This window comes from Mytilus trossulus, chromosome 14 (assembly GCF_036588685.1).
Source record: "Mytilus trossulus isolate FHL-02 chromosome 14, PNRI_Mtr1.1.1.hap1, whole genome shotgun sequence".
NCBI lineage: Eukaryota > Metazoa > Mollusca > Bivalvia > Mytilida > Mytilidae > Mytilus > Mytilus trossulus.
The window spans coordinates 49,134,939-49,152,845 of record NC_086386.1 but is presented as its reverse complement, the minus strand read 5'-3'; the positions used below and the strand labels follow the sequence as shown (position 1 = coordinate 49,152,845).

General features: G+C 34.3%; 1 protein-coding gene across 5 annotated transcripts in view; it reads right to left on the bottom strand.

Annotated features, from left to right (window-relative positions):
• Positions 1-17,907, bottom strand: part of LOC134697361 (cytoplasmic dynein 2 heavy chain 1-like) — a 70,683-nt gene that overhangs the window by 42,622 nt on the left and 10,154 nt on the right. For all 5 annotated transcript variants that reach the window (XM_063559589.1, XM_063559590.1, XM_063559591.1 and 2 more), the window contains 18 exons: positions 17,447-17,675; positions 17,108-17,235; positions 15,473-15,716; positions 14,063-14,212; positions 13,426-13,628; positions 12,491-12,646; positions 11,759-12,041; positions 10,793-10,951; positions 9,922-10,145; positions 9,369-9,501; positions 8,629-8,859; positions 7,722-7,835; positions 7,026-7,303; positions 6,489-6,628; positions 2,974-3,092; positions 2,373-2,555; positions 1,468-1,691; positions 885-988 (listed from right to left, as the gene is read on the bottom strand). In XM_063559589.1, coding sequence (XP_063415659.1) covers positions 885-988; positions 1,468-1,691; positions 2,373-2,555; positions 2,974-3,092; positions 6,489-6,628; positions 7,026-7,303; positions 7,722-7,835; positions 8,629-8,859; positions 9,369-9,501; positions 9,922-10,145; positions 10,793-10,951; positions 11,759-12,041; positions 12,491-12,646; positions 13,426-13,628; positions 14,063-14,212; positions 15,473-15,716; positions 17,108-17,235; positions 17,447-17,675 — 3,302 coding nt within the window. The remainder of the gene's footprint in view (positions 1-884; positions 989-1,467; positions 1,692-2,372; positions 2,556-2,973; positions 3,093-6,488; positions 6,629-7,025; positions 7,304-7,721; positions 7,836-8,628; positions 8,860-9,368; positions 9,502-9,921; positions 10,146-10,792; positions 10,952-11,758; positions 12,042-12,490; positions 12,647-13,425; positions 13,629-14,062; positions 14,213-15,472; positions 15,717-17,107; positions 17,236-17,446; positions 17,676-17,907) is intronic.

The window sequence follows — 17,907 nt, the reverse complement described above, 5'->3', positions numbered from 1 at the left end:
TTTCCTTTACATATGTTGGATTTGTGTCTTTTATCCCTTATTCACACTGCAGAACCTACAACAACTGAAGCTATCACTTCAACTGTAGAACCTACAACAACAGAAGCTATCACTTCAACTGTAGAACCTACAACAACAGAAGCTATCACTTCAACTGTAGAACCTACAACAACAGAAGCTATCACTCCAACTGTAGAACCTACAACAACAGAAGCTATCACTCCAACTGTAGAACCTACAACAACGGAAGCTATCACTTCAACTGTAGAACCTACAACAACGGAAGCTATCACTTCAACTGTAGAACCTACAACAACAGAAGCTATCACTCCAACTGTAGAACCTACAACAACAGAAGCTATCACTACAACTGTAGAACCTACAACAACGGAAGCTATCACTTCAACTGTAGAACCTACAACAACAGAAGCTATCACTTCAACTGTAGAACCTACAACAACAGAAGCTATCACTCCAACTGTAGAACCTACAACAACAGAAGCTATCACTCCAACTGTAGAACATACACCAACAGAATCTATCACTTCAACTGTAGAACCTACAACAACAGAAGCTATCACTTCAAATGTAGAACCTACCAGTACCCTCTTAAACATGCAATAAATTCAGACAGTATGTCTTCTATTGATAAAATTCACCACAGAGGTTTTAAGTAGTTGGCAAGTACGAATTTAATCAGTGATGACATTGAGAAGAAATGTGTTTTGGAAGACTTTTACTCTTATAAATTTGTTACAAGTTACTCTTATGACACATTTTTCATCTTGACTACAGATTCTTATAGTGAACTCTAACGTTGTAAGTTGCCTATTTGATATTGATAACATGACTTTTGTGTCATTTTTCATGTGAATTTTGTATACCTTTTCCTTGCTTGCTTTTCTGTAAAAGGCTACCACAACCTCTCAAAACTGTTTTCAAAGCTCTTAATCCCCAGTCATAATGTTGTTGTGGTGTCAGCAACTCCCTGTAAACATAAGATACATTTACATTTAACCAAGCTGGAATTAGATAATCTGTTACAGAAAAATTTAGACACTTTTAATTTCTTATGTGAGCTTCCAGTGTTGTGGTCAACAGATAAACAAAGAAAAGCTTTTTTTTCCGCCTTATGTTACATATTGGAAATTCAAGAACTAATTGAATGGATGGACTTGAATGCACTTTAGTTATAATTTGATTGGTGATTAAAGACAAATAGTCCAACAACTATTCGACATAACCAATTCAAATTTCAAGCATGGCAAGAGATAAATAAAAAGTGCCATTTCAGTTAATAGACTGTCTTCTGCTCCTTGGATGATTGTTGTCTCTTTGACACATTCCCCATTTCTGTTCTCAACTTTATTTCAGGTGCTTTTTTTTATTCTAATTCAAATTCCTTTCTTTTGTGTGAAGTTCTACTTCTATCATAAATCAAATACTACATTTTCAGTCTACACTTACTTGGACAGATTAAAGATGGCCACCAATTTTCTTCCTAGCTCCTTTGCATGTTTGAATCCTTCAGAGAAGAGGATGACTTCAGCAATTTGTTCATTGTCTGGTTTGGACATGGCAACAGGTCTGAACAATTGTTTCAAGTTATCAGGTAACTTCTGTCGACCTCCATAACCTTTACCTGCAGGGTTCATGGTGATGAAAATTCCTGAATTGTGGTCTATGTTCACCTGTCATCATAAGAAAGAAAGAGTTAAAAGTTTTATATACAAAAACCAAAAAGAATGGAAAATAAATCTTCAACAATATAACTTCAAGAATATCATGTAGATTCAAAGAAACATCTTTCCAAGCCATATTCAATTTCAGTCTGAAGCGGGTCGGGCAAAAAAGCTGTCATTTAATTCAAACAATGTTCATTATCTTTTATCAATAAAAATTCTACATCACATAATGAAAGCTTTATTGAATTCTAATGCATAGAAACATGCTCCAAAAGGTATCCTATGTTTTTATAACCATGTAACTATTGTTACTGCTGAGTTAACCATAAAAACAATAATACATGGTCCCTTATGCAAATTTTAATCTTATCACACATTAAAGGTTAATATATGATTCATCATATGGTTATAAAATTGAGAATGGAAATGGGGAATGTGTCAAAGAGACAACAACCCGACCAAATAAAAAAACCAACAGCAGAAGGTCACCAACAGGTCTTCAATGTAGCGAGAAATTCCCGCACCCGGAGGCGTCCTTCAGCTGGCCCCTAAACAAATATATACTAGTTCAGTGATAATGAACGCCATACTTATTTCCAAATTGTACACAAGAAACCAAAATTAAAATAATACAAGACTAACAAAGGCCAGAGGCTCCTGACTTGGGACAGGCGCAAAAATACTAACATGTCTGCCAAGTAATTCAGCTGTTGGTGCTCTATTTTTGATGGCATCCTGTATAACTTGGATCTGCATAGAGACAGCTGACAATACAGCCTCCTCTAATCTGTTAAACTCATCAAAACATCCCCAAGCTCCACACTTGACCAATCCGATGAAAATACGTCCCATAGATTTCACATCAATACCCTGTAATTAAATCATAAATCATATAAATAAAATAGAAATATGTCTTTCTTTCTTTAACAAGAGGACATACAATTATCAGTTAAAATAAAATTTCTTGATGTGTTTAGTGTTTATGTGTTGTCAAAAGTGACATAACCATTAATAAAAGGCATGCCTGGTCATCACTATAAACCTGACTGTTCTAAAGATTCAGATTTATTTACAGAATTCCTTAAACCTAATTTCCATGGAAGAAAAAGGAAAGCTTGTTTAAAACTTCTGTTATTTTGTGAAGTAATCATTCATCAAACAACTGCCTCAAAAATATTATATTTACAAAAATCCTTTTTGACAATATTCAGAAAAGATCCTTTACAATGCATTATCCATAGCCCAATGTGGTAATCTGTACAAATGATTTTTTTAAAGAATATTTTACCTCATCACAATTGAAGACAAGGACCTGTCTACCAAACAGACCACCAATTGCTTTGACAGACTCAGTTTTCCCTGTTCCAGCTGGTCCATAAGGGTTTCCTCCAAGTCCCATATGCATACCTACAAATAATAATGCATGCTTCATTAAAACTTATCAGTCAATACAAGTAACATTTCAAATCTTATCACCATGAACTAATATTATAGATTGAATTCCACGTCGTCTTAGTTCTTTCTGATTATCAATGAGAATAAGAACCCCTTAAAAATTCACTTTGGTACTGAAGTGTTTCTGTCAACCTTATATAAATAAAGTATTTAGAAGTTTCTGTCTTCTCTTAAGGGATTATAAACAGATAAAACCTACCTGTTACTGGAATATGCACATTTTTGTTGAGAAAGAGTAAGATAACACTTGTCTGTCAGTGGAGTGTGTACAAGTTTCTATCTACTCATCTTGAGAAAGAGTAAGATAACACTTGTCTGTCAGTGGAGTGTGCAAGTTTCTGTCTACCCACCTTGAGTAAGAGTCAGATAACACTTGTCTGTCAGTGGAGTGTGTACAAGTTTTTGTCTACTCACCTCGAGTAAGAGTAAGATAACACTTGTCTGTCAGTTGAGTGTGCAAGTTTCTGTCTACCCACCTTGAGTAAGAGTCAGATAACACTTGTCTGTCAGTGGAGTGTGTACAAGTTTTTGTCTTCTCACCTTGTGTAAGAGTAAGATAACACTTGTCTGTCAGTGGAGTGTGTACAAGTTTTTGTCTACTCACCTTGAGTAAGAGTAAGATAACACTTGTCTGTCAGTGGAGTGTGTACAAGTTTTTGTCTACCCACCTTGTGTAAAAGTCAGATGACACTTGTCTGTCAGTGGAGTGTGTACAAGTTTCTGTCTACTCATCTTGAGATGACACTTGTCTGTCAGTGGAGTGTGTACAAGTTTCTGTCTACTCACATTGTGTAAGAGCAAGATAACACTTGTCTGTCAGTGGAGTGTGTACAAGTTTCTGTCTACTCATCGTCTGTAAGAGTCAGATGACACTTGTCTGTCAGTGGAGTGTGTACAAGTTTTTGTCTACTCACCTTGAGTAAGAGTAAGATAACACTTGTCTGTCAGTGGAGTGTGTACAAGTTTCTGTCTACCCACCTTGAGTAAGAGTCAGATAACACTTGTCTGTCAGTGGAGTGTGTACAAGTTTTTGTCTACTCACCTTGAGTAAGAGTAAGATAACACTTGTCTGTCAGTGGAGTGTGTACAAGTTTCTGTCTACTCATCTTGAGATGACACTTGTCTGTCAGTGGAGTGTGTACAAGTTTCTGTCTACTCATCTTGAGATGACACTTGTCTGTCAGTGGAGTGTGTACAAGTTTCTGTCTACTCACATTGTGTAAAAGCAAGATAACACTTGTCTGTCAGTGGAGTGTGTACAAGTTTCTGTCTACTCATCGTCTGTAAGAGTCAGATGACACTTGTCTGTCAGTGGAGTGTGTACAAGTTTCTGTCTACTCACATTGTGTAAGAGCAAGATAACACTTGTCTGTCAGTGGAGTGTGTACAAGTTTCTGTCTACTCATCGTCTGTAAGAGTCAGATGACACTTGTCTGTCAGTGGAGTGTGTACAAGTTTCTGTCTACTCACATTGTTTAAGAGCAAGATAACACTTGTCTGTCAGTGGAGTGTGTACAAGTTTCTGTCTACCCATCTTGTGTTAGAGTCAGATAACACTTGTCTGTCAGTGGAGTGTGTAAATGTTTCTGTCTACTCGCCTTGTGTAAGATTAAGACAACACTTGTCTGTCAGTGGAGTGTGTACAAGTTTCTGTCTACCCACCTTGAGTAAGAGTCAGATAACACTTGTCTGTCAGTGGAGTGTGTACAAGTTTTTGTCTACTCACCTTGAGTAAGAGTAAGATAACACTTGTCTGTCAGTGGAGTGTGTACAGGTTTTTGCCTACTCACCTTGAGTAAGAGTAAGATAACACTTGTCTGTCAGTGGAGTGTGTACAAGTTTCTGTCTACCCACCTTGATTAAGAGTAAGATAACACTTGTCTGTCAATGGAGTGTGTGCAAGTTTCTATCTACTCATCTTGAGTAAGAGTAAGATAACACTTGTCTGTCAGTGGAGTGTGTACCAGAAATGTCTACTCACCTTGTGTTAGAGTAAGATAACACTTGTATGTCAGTGGAGTGTGTACAAGTTTCTGTCTACTCACCTTGTGTAAGAGTAAGATAACACTTGTCTGTCAGTGGAGTGTGTACCAGTTTTTAGTCTACTCACCTTGTGTAAGAGTAAGATAACACTTGTCTGTCAGTGGAGTGTGTACAAGTTTCTGTCTACTCGTCTTGAGTAAGAGTCAGATGACACTTGTCTTTCAGTGGAGTGTGGACAAGTTTCTGTCTACCCACCTTGTGTAAGAGCAAGATAACACTTGTATGTCAGTGGAGTGTGTACAAGTTTCTGTCTACTCACCTTGAGTAAGAGTCAGATGACACTTGTCTTTCAGTGGAGTGTGGACAAGTTTCTGTCTACCCACCTTGTGTAAGAGCAAGATAACACTTGTATGTCAGTGGAGTGTGTACAAGTTTCTGTCTACTCACCTCGTGTAAGAGTCAGATAACACTTGTCTGTCAGTGGAGTGTATACAAGTTTCTGTCTACCCACCTTGAGTAAGAGTAAGATAACACTTGTCTGTCAGTGGAGTGTGTACAAGTTTCTGTCTACCCACCTTGAGTAAGAGTAAGATAACACTTGTCTGTCAGTGGAGTGTGTACAAGTTTCTGTCTACCCACCTTGAGTAAGAGTAAGATAACACTTGTCTGTCAGTGGAGTGTGTAAAAGTTTCTGTCTACTCACCTTGTGTAAGAGTAAGATAACACTTGTCTGTCAGTGGAGTGTGTACAAGTTTCTGACTACTCACCTTGAGTAAGAGTAAGATAACACTTTTCTGTCAGTGGAGTGTACAAGTTTCTGTCTACTCACCTTCAGTAAGAGTAAGATAACACTTGTCTGTCAGTGGAGTACTCACCTTGAGTAAGAGTAAGATAACACTTGTCTGTCAGTGGAGTGTGTACAAGTTTCTGTCTACTCACCTTGAGTAAGAGTAAGATAACACTTGTCTGTCAGTGGAGTACTCACCTTGAGTAAGAGTAAGATAACACTTGTCTGTCAGTGGAGTGTGTACAAGTTTCTGTCTACTCACCTTGAGTAAGAGTAAGATAACACTTTTCTGTCAGTGGAGTGTACAAGTTTCTGTCTACTCACCTTGTGAAAGAGTAAGATAACACTTGTCTGTCAGTGGAGTGTGTACAAGTTTCTGTCTACTCACCTTGAGTAAGAGTAAGATAACACTTGTCTGTCAGTGGAGTGTGTACAAGTTTCTGTCTACTCACCTTGAGTAAGAGTAAGATAACACTTGTCTGTCAGTGGAGTGTGTACAAGTTTCTGTCTACTCACCTTGAGTAAGAGTAAGATAACACTTTTCTGTCAGTAGAGTGTACAAGTTTCTGTCTACTCACCTTGAGTAAGAGTAAGATAACACTTGTCTGTCAGTGGAGTGTGTACAAGTTTCTGGGCATTTCCTTGGTACTCATAAGTGTAATCAAACTCTGAATCTACCATTTTCATGACACACAAGCCTTTCTTGTTCATGCAGTACCTAAAATCAAAGATTTGATTAATGAAAACCATGAATTTTTAATAGCTTCTTTTCTTAATAAAAGTTAAAAAAAAAATCCAAAATAAACATATTCCAACCATTTAAGTTAAAATTAAGAAAACATATCATAAATCTTGTAGCAAGAATTGAAAAAAAGATAAAATATTGAAGTTGACAAATTATGTTGGAATTCATCCAGTTTTCTGCCAACAGAATTCATTTATTACTGTTGCATGAGACTATCAAGTATATATAGAAGAAGGTTAAAAAAAATAAGCCAGCAACCCAGCTACACCAATACACTTCAATTTTTAAATGTAAATTGAATGTCTATGCAATACATAGATTTGGATGATGTGCACAAATACAATACTAAATTGTATATAAAAGTATTAACCTTAGTTGTTTCTGCCACATCCAGTCTCCTGGAGACCGTGTTCCTGCCTGCAGTAGTTGATGAACCACATCAATAGCATGAATTGTATCCAGAATCAGGGCCTTCAGTTTGAGTTCTAGCACATGTCCAGCTGTTTCTCCTGAACTTTCTGACATATCAACACTAGTGTATGATTCTAGCTGACTGTCTAGCTCTTTGTTGTACGATGATAGGCCACCACTAGCTACAGCTTTCTCACAACTCTCTGTAAACCTGATCTGTTCTGCTAAACACAGAATCTACAAGAAATATATCAGAACTTATATAAGAATCAGAATAGCTCTTACATACATACACGTTAAAAGCATTGAACATTTCTATTATCAATAACATGAATCTGATTTAAACTATCCTAAGACATCAGTTTAAATGTGTTGTCTCTTGTTTTTATCTTTCTCTTATTCAGGCTGATACAAAAACTTCTTATTTTTTTTGCATATGCATTTACCTAACTACACATTTCTTTTCATGTATAGCATTATAACAAAAAAAATATATCTTACACACTGCACATTAAAATAAAAATGGTTTCTTAATTCCAGTTCTTAAAACATTTAGTTCGGAGATATCTTAAACTGTTATATAATTCCTAAGAGCAATGTATGTGAAAAGTTTGCTCAATTATCTATTATCACAAGAATACCATTATTCTTTTACCTGTGAAGGATATTTGTTAGGGTCAAGGTCACCTCTCTGAGCATCTTTGAGACAAGTTCTCAGTAACTCTTGTAGTGTGTCAACCATCTCCTCTGACAGCTTGCTCAACCAAACCTGTAAAGAAAATTAATTCAAGAATAGAATACTGTTGCACACTTAAATTTGGTGTAAATTTAGTAGTTATTGTGAGGTTTTTATTAATTTAATATTGGGTTAGTATTGCAGGCCCGTAGCCAGTAATTTCCAAGAGGTGGTTCGTTGGACTCATGAACTCGACTTTAACAGTCACAATTTGAACAAAACGTTGATTTTAACAGTGCTTATTTGATTTCAAAGGGGGGGGGGTTCGTCCGAACCCCCGGAACCCCCCTGGCTACAGGTATGTATTGCATCCAGAAATCTCATTATTTTCTGACACTTATATTTGTCCGTAGATTTTCATGTAATCACATGATTTTTTTTCACAATTGAGTCTGTCTCGTCAAAATCAGTAATAAATTAACCCAATAATTACAGAATTTACAGAATTATAATTTGCAATATCAACATATTAAATTCAATCTCATTATAGTCTAAAGAAATTGTTATTACTTTAAATAGAGTGTGATATATAACAATTTCATTGAGAAAAAAGTACATATATATTAATACTCTTATCTATTTTTAAAGTCCTTTAACCATTTTCTATTTTTCATAGATGCTTGTTTAAAATGAATTTTGAAATAGACAAACTTTCTTGGTAAATACCACTTCTGTAAATATGATTGCAGACATGTTGAGAACTATCATAAAACTGAATAAAAAACTGTTGAACCAATGCCTCATAAACTTTTATGGTTTTAATCCCCTTCTAAATTCATATAAAACTTTACAAAAATCTATGATTGATTATCTATAAACAACATACCTCTACTTCTGGTAATATCTTGACCTTTCTCTGTAGCGGTACTATTTCTCCATCTAGTGACTTCATGGCAATGATGTGTTGACAATTCTCATCAAACTGTACACTATGTATACCAGCAAACAGTTTCTTCAGATGTGTCTGGATAACATTTGGATTTGTAGACTGACCCAGAATCTCCAACAAATCATCATCTCCGATGAAGTAAAATCGGGGGAACAAACTTCTCTTCTCCTATAATAGAAAATAAATTAATGTGATATTCATATAATAAGATACAAAATTTTAAATTTCAAAGAATGTCTGGCTTATATACCCAAACCAAAGTTTCAAACTCAGTATGCAATAATTTCTGATAGCACAAATTCATTATCATACAACTGTATCAATCTTTAATCAATTGTATTCACTTATGTTCATTTAGAAAGAAAATGGTCATGGCTTTAGCAGTCAAATATATATGTTGGAAAGTTGGACACCAAACAAGATTTGTTTTTCTCTGTGGGTAATAGGGATGGAAGTAATACATTGTTGTTACAAAAGAAAAATATAAAAGTATGGGTAATGTTGTCTAACCAAATACATTTCCCCCAATAATAGCCCAACCTTAATCTGTCTGTACTTGTGTATGTATTGCTACACTTCATTTAGCGATTTTAATTTTTGTTCATTTATCAAAATTTAAAAAAAGGGAAAGAATTGTGATATTATAATTACATTGACAGAAAATTATAACTTTGTACCTCTAAGAACTCATTGAGAGATTTCTGACATCTCTGTAACTGGTCTACCATTGTTGTCAGTAAATTCCTCAGTCCTGCTTTGTTAACAATGGACAACACTCTGTTATCTCTTCTCACATCCATCATAATGTTCCTACAAAATAATCATCAACATTTTGTAAAGTGTTCAATCCAGTTAGTGTTGTGACATGTAAAGTAAATTGCAGCAGCTAAGAGATTATGGATAAATCATATCAAAGATAATTCGGTTATCTGAATAGTTTTCATAATTATGTTAATGCTATTTGTGCTTTTCTTTTGAAATTCATTATTCTATGAAAAAATACTCATGTTGTGTGGATGCAGAAGAATGCCCAAAGTGCTTGTGGTGTATCTAATAGTTACACTTTTTTTTGCCTGTTATTTTGTTTTTATCTTCTTTGTTTGAATTCGGATTGATAACTGTTTCATTGGCAATCATACCATATCTCCTTATATTTCCATTCTTCAATTTAGAGAACAATGTATTCAAATTTTGATAAATTAAATTCTAAAAGGTGACCTCTTAAATTACCTGAAATCATCATCAACTCTTTTGAATCTGCCTTGCTCTTTAGGAAGAGCACCTCTACCAAAGATGGGTTCCAAATAGACCCATTTTCTCTGGATCTGATTCAAGTTGTGTAGGTATTCATCCAAATCAGCCAAACGCTGTTCCCACACAGATGCTTTGTCTTCAAAACTCTTGTAATAGGGTGAATCCTTCAGAGATTGTAGCAATGCTTGGTTATCTCCAACCTGAAATGAAACGATGTCTTTTATTTATGTTGTATTGAATAAGTTTTGACAATGATACAAAAATATTGCTGTCAAATGGTGATTTGATAATAAATCTGGTGCAGTAGATCATAAAACTTTCACATAATGTATTTTTTCCCTTGTAGAATAAGACCTGTGTGAAAGAGATTGAAGTGTATAAAATGAAACAAATTCTATTTTCATTGTCTTATTACAATTTTTTGTTCATGGATATCTTACATGCCAATTTGTAGAAAATAGTGTGAATTATGTGATGTTTTAGGAAAACTTCATTTTGATGTTAACAGGGCTCTGATGTTATAAGCTACAATTCGGCTGCCCCATATAAAATAGCAAGACATAAAACAAAGACTTAATGATTTTAGATTCACGAGAATATTGATTTTTCATAGGGATTTTTCTACTTTGACTTTTGTAATTTTTTAGTTTTATTTCTGCTTAAATTAAAATGAATTAGGACAATTGCTGCCAAATATACAACCAAATGAGACTGTCTAGATTTTAGTAAAATATATTGGACTGCAAGAAATAGTTATGTGTTCCTATTATTTTATAAAATGATTTCCTTGTTCCATTAGATTCCAATACTAAATTTCAACAATGAATATTCTTTCAAAAAGTCTTACCTGACTGACAAGATCTTTCCAATCTTTGATCAACATTATTTGGTTCTTGTTGCTGTCCTCATACTCTGTCATAGAGAATACTGCTCCAGCTCCCCACAGATCTAACTCTCTAATGGCTTCTCTGATAGTTACCTCCCCTTGAGCTCTTTGGTTCAATTCCTAAATAAATTAAGAAATGATGAAAATTCATTGGTTCAGATTCAACAGACATCATGACTTTTAAGCTCAGTCAAATATTATATTTGAAAATGTAAACAGATATTCAGTTTTGTTTGTAATGTCTTAATGGTCATGACCAAATTTCATTCTTCAGAAATGCTTTATCAAATCAATTGATACCTTTTATATTAAAGATATTGAATGATTGATTGATAGTTGGTGTTTAACATCACCTTCAGCTCTCATGGCTATATTATGGTGATCATTTTGTTTTGGTGGAGTTAGCCAGAGTACACAAAGAGAACAACTGACATGTGCCTGTCCTAAGTCAGGAGCCTGTAATTCAGTGGTTGTCGTTTGTTTATGTGCTACATATTTGTTTTTTTCGTTCATTTTTTTACATAAATAAGGCCATTGGTTTTCTTGTTTGAATTGTTTTACATTGTCATATCGGGGCCTTTTATAGCTGACTATGTGGTATGGGCTTTTCTCATAGTTGAAGGCCGTATGGTGACCTATAGTTGTTAATGTTTGTGTCATTTTGGTCTTTTGTGGATAGTTGTCTCAATGGCAATCATACCACATCTTTTTTATATGACATGATCAAAGGCAATCCTGGTCAATCGAGATCTGAGAGGATTGCACCTGCTATTTGCAGGACTCAAACTCACAACATCAGAGTTAAAATAATTGTAGATAAACTAATTATATGACGCAGCAACCTAGAGCCCAAAAGTAAAATTAGACATAAGCTGAATCTTGGCTGGCTTAACTTAAACAAATGGTGAGTAATATGTTCTAAAATACCTTTAGCACATCAGCATTCTTAATGATTTCATCGCTGGAATTCAGAACATGTCCAAATGTCAGTTTCTCCAGGGTTGTCCCTCTTGGCATGTGTAGCAGTCTAAACAGTTCTAACCAATGGTCCTGTGACAATGGTTCACCTCTGACCCACTTGAGGACGGGTAGAACATTCTTGTATTTATCAATATCTTTCTGTATCTTGACAGTCATTGTGGTGGTTTCCTCTGATTTCAGTTTTTCATACCATCCACCCAAGAACTCCTCAAACATGTATGTCTTTGCTCTTTAAAAAGAAAATATTAAAATACTTTTTGTTTAAATTTACAAATTTTGGAGTTGGGATTTACTCAAATATACCAGTTAGTTCAGAAATCATATATGTATAACAAGTTCAACAATGTAATTTTCAAAAAAATTTGTAATCATGAAATTTAAAATGTTTGTTCCATAGTTTAATGTTTAATGTTTATTTGTATAGCCTATTATATCAAGAAGCACTTTTAAACACTCCAAAGATTATATTTACAATTATTTTTTTTTATTTGTGCCCTATCAGTTTACCAAATATTACCCTTTGAGAAATGTCTTTGATGTTCATTTGAATAACTAAGTTTCCCCACACCTGCATAATGTATTAATCTGACTGATTTTATTTTCTTTAACATGTCAATTTGGTCTTTCATTGCAAAACAGAACCCTAACTGATCCCTTTTGGCAGAGAAAATTGCTTACCTGAATGAGATCCAATCCTCCTTTGCTAGCTCCTGCAGACCATTGTTGAATTCGTCATACAGACCCCACATGGACTCAAATGCTGACATATCCTGCTTCAAATCATTGGCAATCTCAAAGTCTGGTATCTCCATACCAAAGTGAGAACAATCAGTCCTGTAAAATTATCAAACATCTTCTTGGTAAATTCAATTGAAAATTTAAAAACATTTCTACCATATTACTGTGGATTCATTTATTTTCAAATAAAAATTGCGTACTCCAGGATAATTAACCTTATGTTTTGCAAAATTCAGAAAGCAGGCCTCTAGAATTGATGAACATTGTTTTCAAGTTGCATCTATTACCATAAAATTTTGAAAAAATTATATCCCATGAATAAAAACGAATCAACAATTATTATGTTTTAACACGCTTTGGAAATTTTGACAAAGTGCATCACATGACCAGTTAAATCAAACACAAAATTTATGAATAATTGTTCAAATATCTAATCATAAAATTTTAATTCACAAAGTTTTTTTACACTAAATTGCACCGAGTTAAACATTGATGCAAATGCAGTTAGGTTAATAAAGATTGATGGGTTTTTCACTATTGTGCTATTTCAGAGTTTTTATTGATGTCGGTCCTTTGGAGGAAGCCGGAGTGCCCCAAGAAAACTACTGACTTTCTGTAGGAAAACTGACAATCCTAGTCAAATAAGATTTGTGTCCAGTGCACCTGCACAGTGCAGGATTCCAACTGACAACATAGGTGTAGACTGGCTCGTGATTAACAAGTCTGACTACAGTACTTAGACCACTGAGACACTGAGGCCCTGTTTTATAAAGACAACTAAAATGAAGGTAATGACAATCTCCAACAAAAAAAATATTTAATTACATTTTGGACCAACAATATAATAATTCACTACATTTATGCAGAAATCTTACAATAGTGTAGCCTTGGTTTTCTCTAGCTCCTCCCACTCCTGTTTCTTCTCTTTGATCACTTTAACAGCAGCTTCACATTTCTTTCTGTCTCCATCTAAGGCGTCATCCCCAGGTTTTAGTTGATGCCATCTAGCAGCAAATTTCTCAATGTCTTGTTTAAAGACCTTCACCCTGGAGTCAACATTGCTTTTCATTACTTCAACCTGTGTAGAAAAAGGACTAACTATAGCACAGAAAAACAAACTATGATCAACAAAACCTTCCCTTGCAGTCAAGGTAGTATTCATGAATATTTAGGTGTCAGCAAATGTGAGCATTCATTGTGCAGCAGTTGTAAGACAAACATTACTGTTTCTAGATAATCAAAAAAAGAAATTTACAAATTATACAGAATTCATAGAATACTTTATGCATAAAGAAATAGAAAAATTAAATTGTGAACAGTGTCAAAACATAATTCAAACATTATAAATGAAGATAGGAAACAAGGAACTATTGCATCATTTTAAGTCCAGGGTTTTATTTGGCATATTTCTTGTCTTTGAATTTCTGTGTCCTTAAATTATTGAATTCAATTATGCAAGGGGCTGTTTTTGAAATTTTATCTTGTTCATGAGTTAAAGATAAGTTAACTAACCTGTTCTTTGACCATCAGTTGGTGACTTTCCATCATCAATTCAAATTTGTCCCAGAATGCTTGTAATTGACTCAATGAGTCCACTCCTCCACCAGCTACAGACCTCAACAACTTGTTCTTAGCTTCAGCCTTCTCAAACAGGGGACTAACCTATCAAGATATACAAATACATAAAAAAAGTTTTCCACATCAATATTTTTCAACAGCAGGAAAAATGTATTTATATGGTGGTACCCAACACTTTAACTAAAATTAATTAGGCTCTTTTAATTTTCTTAAATTTTTTACAAAGTATTTACTTTGACCCATTGACAAAAATATAAAAAAAATAAAAAACTTGAACCAACTGTTTTATCAGAAAAATTACACTGGTTATATAGCAGTTTGCCAAACACTAATTTTGATCCTTGAGAAGCTTAATATTCCCTTAACAATACAATGTTATTAAAACGTTTAGCTGATTTTACAGAGTTATCTCCCTGTAGTGTTAGGTACCACCTTGAAAAACATCTTAAAGTTGATATCTAATTTGATAAAAGATAATGGTACCTACTTATAATTTGTTCAGTTACTGTAGATTCAGAATTTATTGCAAGCATTTATTAATGCAATTATTGAAGCATGATCAATCATTTTTCAATGTCAGGAAAAGCTGCATACAGAATGCATAAGATATCTGAGAGACAGAATGCAATACCTACCTTTTCACATTATTAGCATAAAGAAAGCACCTCAATAATTCACACTAACCTGTTTTGCATTTAAGGAATAACAGTACTGTAGTTGAAGAGTTGCCACTGTTGCAATTGTAGATTTGACGGTCGCAAATGCAGTTTTACTGGCAACGCGTAGCGGAGACAGTAAAACGGAGATTTGCGACCGTCAAATCAAAATTGACAGTGGCAACTCTTCAACTATAGTACTGTTATTCCAATTCTAATGCATTACAAAAAGAAAAAGTACGATAAAACTTGAAAAAAATTCTAAATTTGTCAAATAAAAAAAATCTTCATGGATGATTTTGGCACAGACATCATGGCTAAACGTGACGTCATACAAATGAAAACTTACAAACTGGAGGTTATGACGTTACTTGTACGCTTCAAATTCGGATAAAATTACATTAAAACGGCAAATTCAAGGTTGGTGTTGTTTTATTTTCGATTATATAGTAGTAATGGAACATTTGTTGATTCATCAATTCAAAATGGCGGTCCCTCCTTAGTTACGCCTGGTCAACTGTGGAATAAATGGCAACTTTTAGCCAATGATAAATAATAATACATCCAAATTGCATAAGAATTTCAGTTCTATTATTTACATGTATTAGATTGAAATTACTTTTCTCAAACCCTGTAGCAAAAACTAGGAACCTGCAAGCAGTAACAAAATTTGAAAAATTGATCTTACATCTTTTTTGGTTTTCAAAAACTCAGCATGTTTAGAATTGGCTTCCCCGATCTCCTCCACACTTTGTGGTCTTTTGGACAGTGTTTCCATGGCCTCCTTCAGGAAGCTATCTATGGTGTTGACCTCTGTACTTATAGACTTTCTCAGGGAATTGAGAAGAGCATCAAACAGTCTCTGTATATGATCATCAATCACTCCTTTGACTGGTGTGGTGTTCACTGTTATACAATCTATCTTAACTTGACTGAAATGAAGAAAAAAACCAAGATGATGTGCTGTGAAGATACAAAAGAACTATGTTTAACTTAACCCCTACCACATTGTTGCACCTGTCCCAAGTCAGGAGTCTCTGGCCTTTATTAGTCTTGTAAGTTTTTAAATTCTACTTCATTTATATGTTTTGAAGCTAATGTTGATTATCACGTGCACTGAACTTGTACACTTTTTTATGTAATGCCAGCTGAAGCCCACCTTCGGGTGAGGGATTACTTTGCTGTGTTGACATTTCTGCATTTCCATTCTCAATGTTATCATTAGGGCGAAAAAAAATACATGTTTTTTCCTGCTTCCAACGCAAATAAATCAGGGTTGGTAGGTTGGGAATTTTTTTTTTTTTTTTTTTTTTTTTTTTTTTGAACTCTCTGTCAGATTTGCATTCTTCTAAATGTCATGTTTGGTTAGAGTCCTGTGCCCCAAAATGATTTAATCTCTTTAAAGAAGCTTTAATTGAACAATTCTCGCAGTGCTGACATTTTTTAAACCTTAGTTGTAGCACATTTGTGCTGGGGGCAGCCATTTTGATTGTTTGGGCATAGTAAGATACGGATATGGATCTGACAGAAAACGATTTTTTTTCCAGAATTGAAAAAAAGATCTAGGGTTGGGGGGTTTGAGTCGGAACGGAAACGACTTTTTTCCGGAATTGAATAAAAAGATCTAGGGTCGGGGGTTTGAGTTAGGGTCGGTCGGGAAACAGGAAACAGACATATATTTTTTTTGGCCTTAAGACTTCTATATACAACTTTGGCAAGCAAAGCATAAAATGTGCCATCATGATGTAACATTGAAGAGTGGTTTTTTACATTATCATTTGAATATGGATACAAACTGTAGCTGACATTACACTATGGATGTCTACTTAAACTTCTGCATAAAATAGTACCAATATATCATCAAAGATTGTTATGAAATGGACTTGACTGAATAAAAACTATCCAAACTCTTAGGTTAAAGTGTTCAATTTAATACATAAATGTATAAATGTATAATACTACTTCAAATATATGTGGATGTACCCTATCAATTAATGTTGTTTGAATAAAAAAGGAAAAGTATTTCTCTGGAAAAAAAGCAGAAAATTACAATATACATTTCCCTGATATTTAAAAATATTCATCAAATTCTTTTATGAATGAAGGCCAGGATAGGGTTAACAGAGTACATTAAAGAGGTAAGAAAACAGATAAATAGAGAAAAAAGGGTAAAAAATATAAAGAAAAGAAAATGATTGGTGTATTAGAATATATACTAAAAAGAATAATCCACAAAGCTTATAAAGAATAGAGAATAATTACCTAAAACAAAAAAGAAAACCAAAATGAAGACCCCCTCCCTTTTCCAGACCCTTGTTCTTACTTTGGCAATTTCTCTGCATCTCTTCCTCTCAGTTTCAGACCTTTGAAGTTTTTCTCCCAGTCAGACAACTGGGTCAGATGTTTCTCTACAAAGTCGTCCAAGTCAACAGCTCCTAAAACCACCCATTCCTGAAAAAAAATTAAAAAGTAAACGTGTTAAATTGTGCATGTATAATTATAAGATATAAGATGACTATATAAACTTCAAATTAAGGAGAACTTTTGAAAAAAAAGTCCCTCAATAAATCAACAAACTGATTATACTGCCATGGATTTGATACCCATACTAGACCACCCCTCCCCCACTTGTACATGTGAATTTAATTAAGTACAATTTTACCTTGAATTGAGTCTGAGCCTCATCCAGCCTTTTAAATAAGACATCAGCTTTCTTGTAACAAGTGATAAATCCTTCAGCATTCCTGTCTATAATGGCGGGGAAGATGAGATTGGTAGCATCTTCACTCACGCCTTTGAAATGGTTGGGTATGCTGATAAATCTCTTCATCTCACGGAAATATTTAGCCTTGATCTCTTCAAATGGAGGTCTAAACTGTAACTGTTGTTGTCTATAAAGATATTAAACTTTTATAAAACAAAATCAAATTCACTTAAATGCATTTTATTCCCAAAAGAAGTGTTACAGTTTGTAATCAGATACTGTGTGAAATTATAGCCGTTAAAAAAATAATGGGGATATTAAAATAGGAAAAGCAATATTTATATATGCATCACTGATGGTGAGTTACAAATTCTTCATTCATATTGAACAATGCTGACTGACTTATTGTTGGACTTATT